Source organism: Marmota monax, unplaced genomic scaffold (genome assembly GCF_021218885.2).
Source record: "Marmota monax isolate L192 unplaced genomic scaffold, Marmota_monax_Labrador192_F-V1.1 WCK01_AAM20220418_F8-fsc00095, whole genome shotgun sequence".
Taxonomy (NCBI): domain Eukaryota; kingdom Metazoa; phylum Chordata; class Mammalia; order Rodentia; family Sciuridae; genus Marmota; species Marmota monax.
Genome location: NW_026695244.1, coordinates 1,450,781 through 1,465,388, shown reverse-complemented (window position 1 = coordinate 1,465,388; position 14,608 = coordinate 1,450,781). Strand labels below are relative to the sequence as shown.

The following is a 14,608-nucleotide window of genomic DNA, read 5'->3' as shown; positions in this document are numbered from 1 at the left end:
ATAAACAAATAATCTTTTTTTTTTTTTGGTATTGAGGATTGAACCAAGGGGTGCTTAATCCCTAGCCCTTTAAAATAATTTTTTTAAAACAGATACAACATTTTTAAAAAATATATTTATGTGGTGCTGAGGATCGAACCCAGTGCCTCACGCATGCTAGGCAAGTGCTCTACCTCTAAGCCACAACCCCAGCCCCCAGATACAACATTTTTTATACGTTTATTTTATTTATTCATTTTTATGTGGTACTGAGGATCAAATCGGTGCCTTGCACATGCTAGGCAAGCGCTCCACCACTGAGCCACAACCACAGCACCCCCAGCCCTTTTTATGTGATATTTTGAGGCAGGGTCTCCCTACATTACTTTTAAGGCCTCACTAAGTTGCTGAAGCTCATGATCCTCCTGCCTCAGACTCCTGAGCTGCTGGGATTACAGGCATGTGCCACTATGACCAGCTGGGGAAAAAAAAAACAACAATCTTGGAGCAGTTCTGCTTCATTTTAAGGAGTTATGCAAAGGCTGGAAAGACTGCCTTGTTTAACAAGCTCCAGGTGATACTGATGTGTGAAGTTTGAGAACCAGTGACCCAGGAAATGAGAACTGAAAATTCATTCTTTTCTTGAACTCTGTGGTGGGGTGGAGCAGTGGAAAGGAAAGTTTTGTACTTAAACTAAGAGTGATTTCTCCAATCTTCTCTGATTTGGATGTTGTTGATTTACTTTGTTTTGTGAAAACTTGCATGTAGTACTCTCACCAAGTCCAAGCCTCATGCTATTCTCACTGGAGGTGACATTGACTTCCTGCTTATAATTAACCATGAAGATCACTACTTAATTTGGAGTAGGGGAAAAAAAATCCTGACAATTAGCCTTAAGACTTATGGGGGAAGAAACTGATCCTAAAATAGTTGAAAAAAGTTCCTTAACACACCCTCCTTTTTTTTTTTTCTTCAAAGACTTGAAATTCTCTTTAAACAGCATTTATCATTCAGGACAGGAAAATGCCTTCTTTGACTTTCTGCAGTGATATTTCACTGCATTAGAGACTGAATAACCTTTATGGAACCCAGCCGGAGCCTGCTCTGCTGTCATGAGACAGGAAATCTGTTCTGACTGACTTGGTCATTTGCTTAGTTTTGGCCACATTCTGTACCGCCTAAAACCTCCACTGCACTTGGCCAAGACCTTGGAAGCTTGTCAGTATTCACGTTCTGCATATGTGATTTACGATATGGAAGATCTGAAGAGTGCTTTTTCCTGGCTAGTGTCACTTTGCTTTGAAAATGGAGGTGACAGGAGCATCATGTTAGCAGAGACCTTGCTTAAAAGCTTGACCAAACCCAGGGTTCAGGCTGCTATAATATATTATTGCTTGACATGCAGAAACAGTGAGACCTTTTAAAAATTAGTATAAAATTATTTTTGAATAGGACATTAACAGAAAGAAATGGTAAAAGATGTAGACAGAAAAAGATCAAATTTAGGCCTAGCAAATGTGAGGCCCTGGCTTCAATCCCCAGTACCACCACCCAAAATGCGAAAAGTTGGGCTGGGGTTGTGAGTCAGTGGCAGAGTGCTTACCTAGCATGTGTGAGGCACTGGGTTGGATTCTCCGTCCACTGACAACAAAAAAAATATTTAAAAAAAAGTGCAAAATGTTTTGGGTGAAATTCAAAACCTGTGACTTAGTACATTTCTCTCCAGTGTTCTCTTAAGGTCTCTCTCTTTTACCTGATAGGATCCACAGGAGATAGGAAGAACCATTGTGTCATTGCACAGATTGGTAAACAGTGATCATGGGAGGGTAAAATATATAAGTCGAGATGAATAACCACTAAATGGCTACTTTATGTGAACTTTTTCATTCGTTCCTCATGCAGCCAAATGCGATGAGTTCTGTTCCAACTTTTGCTGACAGATGAGGACTCTGAGGCACTGAGGGGTTAAGGCCAGCTCCAGAGTGCACACTCTCAGCTCAGCAGCTCTGACCTGCAGCTGCTATGCATCACCTTTATTTGAATTAGGAAATCAGGAATTTAGGAAATTAGTGAATTAGGAATTCACTGCAGTCCGGGTGCTGCAGTGAATGTGTCAGGCGGTGGAGCACAGGCTGGATTCCAGCCCCACGAGCTCCCTCTGCTGGACACCTTCGTGCAGCAGCAACAAGCACACGGCTTCTCTGTGGCCCTGCACAGACTGCCCGAGAATCAATAGTCTTTAATGTTTCCACTTCTGCAAGAAGCAATGAGGACAAAAAATGGCTCTGCCACCTGGGCCTAGCCAACGGAAGTGTCATAAAACATGCCCTGTGTGCCCTCAGGGTAGGGCTTCGAGTCAGTTCAGGGCACGAGGAGGCTTTAACTATGCTGAAAAACCCAGTGGTTCTGGGCCCAGTGTTTCATAGAACTCTCTCTCCTTCCTCTGACCCCTATCATCATCAAATGCAGGGTCATTTCTGGAGTAAGCTACCATCAAGCAACTCTTGTCACCCAGGGCTGTGGGTGATGGGGGCTGGGTCTGTAAAGAAGATGGTCCCTGTTCTGTTGGAATAGTGTTTCTCTAGGCAAGAAACCCCAACCCCTTTGCCAAACCCTCCACGAAGGCAGGTGGAACAGAGAGGTGGAAGTGCTCGGGGGGACTTTTTAATAATGTCCCCAAAGTTTTCACTCTCTTGCAACAATCTGCTGTTTCTCGCAGAAAAAAAAATGTTTTAATGTTTTAGTTAGCTATTTCACTGTTGTGACTTGAAAAGACCCAACCAGAACAAATGTAAAGGGAGAAAAGTTTATTTAGGGGCTCATGGTTTCAGAGATCTCAATCCATAGACAGCAAACTCCATTCCTTGGGGCTCAAAGTGAGGCTGAACATCATGAGGAAGAATATAGCAGAGGTAAACAGCTCCCATGATGATCAGAAAGCAAAGGGAGAGACTCCATTCACCAGATACAAATATATACCCCAAAACCATGCCCACCTCCTCCAGCCACATCCCATCTGCCTTCAGTTACCACTCAATTAATCCCAACAGGAGATTAATTCACTGATTGGGCTAAGGGTCTCACATTTCTCCTCTGAACCCTCTTGCTTTGTCTCATACGTGAGCTTTTGGGGGACATCTCACATCCAAACCATAAAACAACAGAACAAGGACATAAAATACATTATCATTTGCTTGTGTTTCACTAAGAACACAGAGTCTGGACACTCAGCAGTTTTTGGTCTGTGTTATGACTTTAAATTCATAACTGGAAAGGAAATGGAAGGGTCATTAACATCTTTGAACAGCACAAAGTTCACGTGATGATTATAGTGATAAGGTTCTACAAGCCGACTAGCTGTCCCTACCTTGGCTGACTTCATCATTTTCTCTGAGGGATCCTCCTGGTTCTTCATGAGAGTCCAGTTCATCTCCACTTTCCTATTGGGTTAATACAACACAAAGAACACAGAAGACAAGATGAATGCAAATATTCCTCTGGTCCATGCTCTTTGGTAAAAGGGAATTCAGTTTTCTTAGTTGTTTCTTCTTCTTTTTCTGCGGGTGCTAGGGTTGAAACCCCTGCCTAGAACCTGTGAGGCAAGTGCTGTACCACTGAGCCACACTCCGAGCCCTTTTCTCCTTCTTTTTCAACTTCTTTCAGCTTAAGTGTCCAGGAAGGCTGCTGCTAGTATGATTAGATTTAAAAGAACCAGGCAGACTTAGCAGTGGCACCAAGTACTCATGATCAGTTGTGCTTTTTCTTTACATTTTTTTTTCTTTCTGGTACTGGGGATTGAATAAGGGTTTTCTACTACTGAGCTGCACATCTTCAGCTTTTTTTTTTCTTCTCATTTTTAAAATTTTGAGATAAGGTCTCACTAAATTGCTGAAGCTAGTCTCAAACGTGTGACTTTCCTGCTTCAGCCTCCTAAATTGCCGAGATGATAGGCATGGCCATGCCACTGCACCCGGCTGTACTTATCTTGAAGGGGTCTGGTTCCATTCATCTGTGCACTGCTTGATGTGTGGCACATATAGGAGAAGGAGAGATGAATGTCATAGGGCAAGGCCTGCAAAGAGAAGCAGGGCATCTCCAGCAATTTGGCAGAGGACTAGACTGGCCAGAGCAGAGACTGAGAGAAGTGGGAAGGGTGGAAAGGGGTCAGAAGCCCAAGGCCTTGAAGGCAGGCTGAGGATTTTGTCCATTATTTTGAGAACAAATGGAAGGCATTGAGGATTAATAATAGCAGGGGAACCAAAGGGTCAGCATGGCCTTGTGTGGAGTCCCCAGGATCACCACGGTTCAGTTTTTTAGTGCATTCTCTCCCCTTTTCCTCCTCCTCCTCCTTTTTTTGTGGTGTTGGTATTGAACTCAGAACCTTGTCCATGTTGGACAAGTGCTCTGCCACAGAGCTACACAAGCAAGCCCCTCTCTTTCTTCTTTCTCTGAGTTAATCAGCTATTTGCAATCTCAACACCCCAAAATATCTAAAACAGTGGTTCTCAACCCTGGCTGTACATTAGAATTATTTGAAGAGTTTTTAAAAAGTATAATTCCAGACAATAACATCAAAATCTCTAGAGCTGGGCTTTTTTTTTTTTCCTCTTTCCAGTATTGGAGATTAAACCCAGGGGTGTTCCACCACTGAGCTACATCCCTAGCCCTTTTTATTTATTTATTTATTATTTTGAGACAGGGTCTTGCTAAGTTGCTCAGACTGGCCTGGAACTTGCAATTCTCCTGTCTCAGCCTCTTGAGTAGCTGTGATTACAGGTGTGTGTCACCAACTGGCTGAGTTGGGGCATTTTTAAGGTTTCTGCTTGATGTGTCTCACATGGAGGAGAAGAACCACATATTGCACATGTGGTTTCAACATGCAGCCAGAATCGAGAATTACTGATCTTCTCCAGAGGTTTAAAGGCAGCTCTTTAATAGTGGAAGAAACATGGCAGGTGGAGTTGGTGACTCAAGTAAAGCCCGAAGTGTCTAATGAGGCCTGTAATTGGCCTTTGTCACCTGGGTTCCAGCTCCAGCCACAGCTTCATTTAGGCAACAGAGCTGGAATCTAATGTGCAGGGCCTTGACAATCTGCTGTCTTATTCTCACCCATTAGTGACAATCAATTTCCTACTTTATCAAATACCAGCCTGCTTTGGGAAGAGACAACGGCTCATTCAGCACATTCTACAATTCCTTCCTGAGTTGCATCACTTACTGGCTTTTTATCATCTGTTTCTTACTTGTTAGTTGATAAGATATATTGACATAAAAAAGGTAAAGCAGGTAAATAATTTTCTTTTGTTTGGGTTTCTCACTTTGGAATAGGCAGATTTGTACTGGTACAGTGAAGAAAAAAAAATCCCTGAATAAATGGAAAGGTTTAAAAAAGTATAACAGGAAAAACAACAACAACAACAATAACAACAACAACAACAAAATCCTGCCTTAGTTGCAGTAAATGCCCTAATTAGAAGACCAGAAAATAGATACGTTTTTTAAGGGATCCCTGTGTAAAGCCTTTTAATCTAACAGGAAATTGGATTGAAAGTCAAAGTGAGAAACAAGCTTCCTCTTTTGGAAGAATTTCAAAGCCAAGAATAAAACTTACAGTCTTTTTTTTTTTTTTTTTTTGTGGTACTGGGGATTGAACCCAGGAGCATCTTACCACTGAGCTTCATCCCTAGCCTTCCCAACCTGCCCTTCCACCCCACCATTTTTTTTTTTTTTTTGAAAATTTTTTTTCTTTTTTTTTCAAGAATTTTAATATTTATTTTTTAGTTATCGGCGGACACAACATCTTTGTATGTGGTGCTGAGGATCGAACCCGGGCCGCACGCATGCCAGGCAAGCGCGCTACCGCTTGAGCCACATCCCAGCCCTTGTTTTTGAAATTTTGAGTAAGGGTTTCACTAAGTTGCTAAGGGCCTCACTAAGTTGCTGAGTCTGGTCTCAAACTTGTGATCCTCCTGTCTCAACCTCCTGACACTACACTTGGCAAAACCTTCAGTCTTAACAATATGTAGCTATGAGCCTTCAGGGCAAAGAATGTTCTCATTTCACAGATGGAGAGTTGGAGGCAGAGTCAGGGATTTGGAAAGCTCTTCAAGCAAATCCTTGTTAGGAAAAAAAGAGTCTTAATATGAAATTCTGTCCATTTAATTGTATGTTGCTTAGAAAAGTGTCCAAAGAGCTATCTTTTTAAAAGATATGTGAACACACATGTGAAATAACACCTAAGGTCATTCATTCATTGGGAAAGATTGGAAATAAATGTCCCATCAACTTGAGACTTTAAATAAATTATAGTAATTTGTACAATGGAAGACCATACAACCATTAAGAAGAACAAGGTATCTCTTTTTGAATTAACACAGAGCTCTAAGAAATACTAAATGAAAAATAACGATTCTGAAAAATATGTATAATATACTAAATTTGCACAAAAAGTCTTTTTAAAATTTGTTCTTTTTAGTAATCTGCACAAAATTTCTATCTCCTATTTATCTATATGTATTTCCTTATACATGCTTTCTACATCTCAGATAGGGCACATAGGAAACTGGCAATAGAGATAGTCTATGGGAAGGGAAATGGGCAGCTAGGAAACATACCATATTATACTTGAAAAATTGAAAACTTTGTCAGTACATTTTATTTTATTTTTTGCAGCACTGGAGATTAAACCCAGGGTCCTCTATTACTGAGCTACATCTGTAGTTTTTATTTTGAGACAGGGCCTCACTAAGTTGCCCAGGCTAGCCTCAAATTTGTAATCCTCCTGTGTCTGCCTCCCCACTTCCTGGGATTATAAGCATGTGCCACCATGCCCAGCATATATTTAAAATTTAAATTAAAAATAAACTAAAACTGGGGCTATTGTGGTGGCACATGCCTTTTGAATTTTTTTTCCAGATTTTGAAATATTTTCATATGTATAAGGAGATATCTTTGGGATGGGACTCTAGCCTAAAAATGAAATTCATTTGTTTCAGATATACTTTATACACATAGCCCGAAGATAATTTTACACAATATTTTTAGTGCATTTTTTAGTGCTACCTGTCATATAAGGTCAGTTGTGGCATCTTGTTGGTGCTCAAAAAGTTTCAGATTTTGAAGCATTTTGTTTCAGATTTTCAGATCATTGATGCTTATCCTGTAGTACTTGATGAATAAGTAAAATAAACTGAAAGATTGCAAATTCATATCTCAGCTCTGTTATTCTGGCAAAATCATTAGTTCTCCCTTTATTCATTCAGCTAATGAACATTTATTGAATGTCTGCTGTGTTTCAGGTACTGTGTGTGCTAGGTACTGGAGGCACAGAGATGAAAGATCTATTTGTAAGAAGCTTACTGACTTGTGGGGAAATGATGAGAAATCTCACAGTTGCAATGCAGTGTGGTAAATGCTGTGACAGATTATAACAGGTTTCCACAAGACCTCATGGGAGGTGAAACTAAATTAGGTTAAGAAGTTTTGTTTACCAGTGGACATAGTGCTAAGTCTTGCAGTGAAGAGAAGATAGGGCGATCCCAGGCAGAGGGAGTCGCCTGTGCTGGCTAGGGATAGTCTGATATTACTGCAGTGTGTGGACAGTGTAAATTAGACACAGGCCAGAGCCAGATCTTGCATGGTGCAGTTTGGAGTTTTAGAAAAATTGCATTTGTTTTATGTTCCCTGTTATCTTGTAACAGGAATATATCTTGATACTGGGAATTTAACTGAAAGACCAGTCTTTACACAGTAAAGACTTTCAAGCAAACCAGTGATAAGAACTGAGCTGCTTTGGGAAAAAGCAGCAGTATAGAAGGAATTATAGGTCTGGGGCAGGGAGGGAGGAGATTAACAAACTCTCTATAAACACAAAGGGTAATGCTGTAACCAGCACATGAGAGGCTCTTCCCAGACACTGGGTTGCAGATCCTGGAATCAGTCTGCTTGCCCTGAAGTCCTATCTCCTGCCCCTCATGTCTTACAGACCATGAGAGAGTTTCTTAACCTTGAGCCTCAGTTTCTTCTAATGGTTCTGCCCCTAGCCCTCATGCCTAGCACTCCATCTGAGCACAGTACTCCTAGTCTCATGGCAGGTTTTCCTAAGACACTGTTGGATGGGGAACATAGGATGCAGGAGAAAGAAGGGGCACTCCTCTCTGCCTCCTGTGACCTATATGACTTCTCATTGAACCGAAGTTTCTCTATCTGTGAAATGACAGTAGTAATGAATATTGTACAGAGTTCCTGAAAGGCTTAACTAGGAAAATACATCTGGAAATTTTGTATAATATGCCATATGATACACAAAAGTCAATTACTATTTTCAATACTTTCTTAATGATGGAAGAAAATGAGTATTTTATTTGAAATTTTCAATTTCAGGGTAGTCCAGTTTTTCTTGTGTACTTCATACTTCTTCTTAGTAAAGAAAACTGATGCTGGGGGTGTAGCTCAGTGATAGAGCACTCGTCTAATACATGTGAAGCCCTAGTTCCATCCCCAGCACTGAAAGAAAAAAAATCTCCTGGGGCAGTGGTGCTCACCTGTAATCCCAACTACTCAGGAGGCTGAGGCAAGAGGATTGCAAATTTGAGGCCAGCCTGGGCAATTTAGCAAGATCCTATCTCAAAATAAAATAAGATAAAATAAAAAGGACTGGGATGTAGCTCCATATAGAATGTCCCTGGGTTCAATCCCTAGTATAAAACAAAATAAAACTGACTCAAGAAAATCACAAGGTACCTTGTATGATTATTAATATGTTTAAGATGTTTTTTTCAAATCTCTGTTCTTTCTCAGGTTCTGAGGCCAGAACAGGGATGTATAATTAAGCTGGTCATGGGAACAGAATAGGCAGAACTCTCTCAATATGGGGTACTGTGGACTTTATGGCCTTGAAACCCAGCTCCTGCTGCAGGCAGCCATGCCACTGATCATATCTGAGCCTCAGTTTCCTTATCTGCATAGGAGAGTTCTGCATACTTACCAGGAATTGGGGAGTGAGGGTGGGGAGATTAAATAAGGCTTAATATATGAAGGACTTGGCCCTCAGCAGGGATCAGTGAATGTTCGTTCCTTTCTCTCTCACAAGGTGCGTCCTTTATAGATGTGAAAAATCTTTGAAAGCTATTATTTCATGTAATTCTCACTTCACCATTAAGAGGCAGGTGTGGAGTTCCCAGTATTACCATCTCCATTTTACAAAGAGGAAACGGGAGTCCCAGAGCATTTCAAGGTCACTCAGAGTCAGAGAAGACCCAGAGCTTCCCAACTACTAGCCTGACACCTTAATATTGATCACATTCCACTTTAATCCCAAGCTTCTTTCTTTTGAAAATTTAAGACTCGCTGTCCTGAATATTTTTTCCTGGAAATATTATTCGAATGTCGTGGAATCATTGAATCTTGAAACCGAGCTCTGATCTTGAAACCGAGCTGTTCCTGACAAGTGGTTAACAAAGCATATTTAAAGGACTCTGGGGATTGGAATTTATCTCCTAAGGTACCCTGCTCCATCTTTGGGCAGCATCTTAAGCCAAGCATTATTTTCCTGCTACTTTCAGTCTTTGAAATTCATGTTGTTCCACCTCAATGTGACCACAAGATTTAGTGGCAGTCCTCCTCTACTTGGAGGGATGTCCCACCTCTGTGGGAGGGCTGCTCTGACCTCAGGCATGGCTGGCTCTTGTGCCTGCTTTGAGGCAGATCCTTCCACCTTGCACCAGAGGACACCATGCTCTCACTGTGATGGCTGTAGAGTGGAAGTTTATTTCTCATTCTTTGTATTTTCTGGACATAACATACATACATTTTCATGCTAATATGGAGTATAAGTATATTTGAATGTATCCCTAGCATTCAGAGACATTATTGCCATTTTCTTTCTTACTACAATGACCTAACCCTGACAATTTAAAATATCTATTCTAATTTATTAATCACGTACCATTTCTTTTTGAAAAAGAATAGATTAAAATAGATTAAAAACAAAACATAGTTCAATTTTTATACAAACTCAGAGTTACTCAGGATTGTATTTTCTCAGATTGAAGCCTGACAGAAACAGGTTATCAGCTATCTTTAGTGTTGTAAAGAGGTTCTTAACTAAGCGGAGGATTCCATGTGCAATAACAGAGAAATAAATGGTTCTCTCTGGTAGCAACCCCAGTCTGCCTCTGCCACAACATTATGCTGATATTGTCTGCTACATTGTTTATCCCCCTCTTAGATTATAGGCTCCTGGAAGGTCGAGGGTGCAGATGATTCATTTCTTTATCCTCAGGGCCTGCATAGTATCTGATACACAGAGGATGCTCATTGTAAGTTGTTTGAAGGGAACTAAATGAATGCTGGGAGAGAAAGCTTTATATTTCCATAGAACTCAGGTAGGAATAGAGAAAAGGGCTGAGTCTTGCAGGATAAGAAAATCTTCCTATAGCAGACTGAATGCATGCACAGAGTGGAATTTTCTAGAAGGATTGTGCTGGAAGCTTAGTTAATATGGCCGGCAGTGCTTTTGATTGGATAGGGCTCAGCTGGGGTGTTCAGCAAAGCTTTACAGCAGATGATTGAGCACAAGTTCTGAAGCTGGGCGGCCTGCCTGTGAATCTGTGTCTGCCATTTACCACCTGACATTCTGCAAGTTACTTAACTTCTCAGTACCTTATTTTTCTCATCAGTAAAAAATAGGTACATTCTTACCTTCAGTTTGTGAATTAAATGAGTTCCTGCATATAAAACTTAGAACACAGCCTAATAGAATAAGTGCTCAGTAATGTTAGCAACTGTGATTATTTACATCTTTCCATTTTCTTTTGCTGCCTCTGTCTTATCTCCTACCCTCATCTCTTTCTATACGTATCAGGCAAAAATGAATAAAATGCCCCAGGGGTGGGCAGGAAATACATGAATGAAATGCATAGGATGGTTTGGTTCCCATGCAGCTCCAGCCTGGGTGCTTTTCTTTGTTTAAACTAACCGTTCTTGTCTGTTATAACCCTGAGATGGTGTCATTCTGTGATTCATTTCTCAAGAATCCAGGAGCTACCTGTCAATAGGGAGAAGGCCTAGGTAGGGTAAGCTGTTAACACTCAACGTTCCCAAGAGAAGGTGTGGTTTTCTGGGTAGGGACTTGTCTGGGAGTAGGTGTTCTGTGAGTCCGATGGAATTTCCATTCACTGAGTCTTGAGGAGGGTGGACTAGAAAGTGGGACTGAAGGATGTTGCATTTTTCCTTCTTTAGGGCTGTGCCAAAATTGCAGAAGAAAAAAGTGTAACACAAAAGCTTTGTGAACACTGAATATACAAAAAAATTTATTGTAAAGTTTCCCACTCTGAATACTTTGCTTATTTGCTAATAACAGATGCTAATAATAATTTGTTGCCTACACTAGTATGGAACAGGGTAGGATTTTGTTCTTCCCAGCCCCTGTGTTTTTGATTCTTATTTTGTGGTGCTGAGGATGGACACCAGGGGCCTCGCACATGCTGGACATGTGCTCTACCATTGAGCCTCTACCCCAGCCTATCCTGGTCTGTTTTGTTCACAGATGTATCGGATGTTCAGAAAGCGCAAGACACTTAGTAGGTAACCGGTGCTAAAATATTGGTTAAATTAATAAATAGCAATAATGATGATGACATCACATCCCAGGAACTACCAACCATAGTTCTTCAAGTCCTAAGGGAAGAACTAAGTCATAATTAAGAATAAACAGGATAATTTTACTAATATAAATAATAATGCATGTCAACAGTTTTTTGAATTCTTATAGCAAATATCTTTTTGTTTTTGCTGCCCAGAATCATTTTCCCTCCTTATATTTTTGTTTGTTTTTTGTTTGTGGTGTTGATTGAACCCAGAGTCTTGTACATGTTAGGCAAGCGCTCCATCACTGAGCTCTACTCCCAGCCCTCTTGTAGTTTAAAGCACCCGGTGAGACACCCTTCTTTTCTCTCTTTCTAGTCCTTGTGGCTCCAGGCTAGGCTGATGGCATTTCATCTGGGCATGTCACTAAAGACAGTTTCACATTTGGTTCTGGAATAATCTGGGCAGGAGAAGCCAGTGGCCATCTTACCACCGCTGGGAAAAGCCTAAGAGGAAGCCCAGGAAAATGCAGTCACAGACAGAGACACATTTGGGTCAAGTGCCTGACTCTTAATCTAAGCCCCACCTTGCAGAACTGGGCTTAGGGCAGCTCAGAGAGGTGTCATCTGAGAACTCTGAATTGGTTGAGGGTAGAAAGGTGACGCTCATGATCTCCAAAGTCCCTGGACCTGTCTACATAGCACTAGGGGTGCCATCATTATGAGCATTACAAGGGTCTCTTCTCTTTCCCCCTGTCTTTCTGAATCACTTCCTATCAAGGGCCTGGAATGGTGTCCCCTAAGGTAGTATGAAGGACCTGAGATCCTTCCATGCCAGACATGGCTTGGTTCCTGGTTAATTTCTTGGACTCCATGGTCATATATTTCCAGTTCAGTAAACTCTTAAGGAGGCAAAAAATGGGTGGGAAGGGCCCTAAACAAAAGGGCTTGGGAGGAAAAGGGTGGGCCAATTCCTGGAGCACTTGGTGAGCACCTTCCATGTGCCTGGGGATGCTAGGGTGGGAGGAAGTACTGCAAAGATAGACAAATGACATCCTCACCGCAAGAACTCTCGGTGGCCTTAACTAGAAACAAAGCTGAGCTTGGGAGATCAATGAGCTCTTATTAGAGAACAGGAAACAAGGCCAGATATCCAAAAGAGAATCTGCAGTTGACTTCTGACTAGTTAACTCAAGAATCAGTCTTCTTCACAGTAGGAGTATCAACTCTACCAAGTTACAGTGATAAACAGTAGCAATTATGTTAGCTACTGTCAAGATAAAATGAATTATATTTGCCCATTTTATCAGGTGGTTCAAAGTTATCCTTTTTCTTCTCTGTTCCCTGTCCCCACCACCCAAACCAGACACCCAACTGATTTGTTCCCGATGGCTGGCTGTGATTACTGTCCTAATTTGTTCTTTCCTCATCTGCTACAAACTGCGTATTTTCTGTCCCTTCTGATAAATCAGGAGCACTGAGGGACTTCTGAAGCTGTTTTTGTACCATGCAGAAGTGTATTAACTGGAATTCCTGTGTATGTGTCTATAAAACCCCTCGTCTTCTCAGTGTGAGATCACCTTCAGGAACGGCGTCATGTCGATGTGCAGCTTGCGTGTGTAAAATTCTTTTCTGTTTGAACAAATCAGCCCTTTATTTATACAACTTTGAGGTTCTCCCGTCTTCTGAGCTGCTGCCTCCAAGGACTGTGGGGCTCCCTGGGAGAGAAACAGAAAGCCCAGCTTTCATAGGCATGACACACAGAGCAACAAGAGCTAGTCCAAATCCCCCAATATTTATAAAAAGCAATGTTTTCATCATGGAACACTAATAATAACACCTATTTTTACCATGGAAGACACAGGGGACCCAAATGTGCAGAGAATAACTCAAGACTGGTTAATAATTAGTACCCAGGGAAGTGGAAAAATGGACCTTCCCAAGGTTGTAATTATTTCATTTAATTCTCTGGACAACCCTGTGAGACAAGTATGGTACCCCCATTTCACAGATGAGGAAGGGAAGCTTCAGGAATGTAAGCAACTTGTTCAAAGCCATTCAGCTGGCATACAGCCGACCTAAAATCACTGCCCAAGACTCCTTTTTAAATTAGATAATTTTGTTACTTTTATAGTTTCAAATAGCTAGGAATGGTTACTAAATCTGCCTTGCAACAAATAAGGTCACAGCAAGATTCCAATTTATTTCCAAGCTGAAATGTATTCAGTGTGTTAGGAAGAGTGATTGGAACAAAAGTGGCTGAGAGGGAAGGAAGAATGGGCTAAGAGAGGAGGCCCAGTGTGGGGTGGGGTCTGTCTCTTCTGCAGTCACCACAATGTGCAAATGATGTCACATTTCTTTCTTTATTGTGTCCAACTACAACTTACTTTTTAGTTGTAGTTGGACACAATATCTTTATTTTATTTATTTATTTTTATGTGGTGCTGAGAATTGAACCCAGGGCCTTGCACATGCTAGGCAAGCACTCTACCGCTGAGCCCCAACCTCAGCCCCAAATGATGTCACATTTCAAGTACCAAAAAGCTTGACCTGAAATTGCCTTCCAGCCTGTGCCCTGCACTACAACCTGGGTGATCTTTTCAAAAGGCAAACTGCCCACATTACCCCTCTGCTTAAAACCTTTAAAGGCCATTGACCTCAGGGTGAAGGCCAACAGGCTTAAAAGGTTTAAGTTTCCTGCCCAGCCCTGGACTATCTCTCTGGCCTTGTTCATTCATTCAAGGAATATTTATTGGATGCCTTTGCTATGGCAGAAAGAGTGAATCCAGCAGCGGAAGTCTGTACCCCCATGAAGAGTGCACCTCCATTGCACAGAAAAGGGAGAGAGAACAGAGAAGGAGAGGAACAATAAGTTATGTCTGAAGGTTATTTGTGATATAGAAAAAAGAAATACAAAGGTGTTGAAGGGCAGATGGGGATGGATGTGGAGACCTCAGTGTTAACCCATCATGTCCCATCTTCTATATATAGGTCACCTATAAAAATCTATAACATTGTATAGGACACCTACAAAATTGCTCAAT

The 14,608-nt window shown here is 41.3% G+C and overlaps 1 protein-coding gene across 3 annotated transcripts in view; it reads right to left on the bottom strand.

Annotated features, from left to right (window-relative positions):
- The window catches only part of Kiaa2012 (KIAA2012 ortholog), a 115,204-nt gene that overhangs the window by 22,128 nt on the left and 78,468 nt on the right, over positions 1–14,608 (bottom strand). For all 3 annotated transcript variants that reach the window (XM_058578150.1, XM_058578148.1, XM_058578149.1), the window contains exons 13-14: positions 13,145–13,282; positions 3,347–3,419 (exon numbers count right to left, since the gene is read on the bottom strand). In XM_058578150.1, the coding sequence (XP_058434133.1) occupies positions 3,347–3,419; positions 13,145–13,282 (211 nt within the window). The remainder of the gene's footprint in view (positions 1–3,346; positions 3,420–13,144; positions 13,283–14,608) is intronic.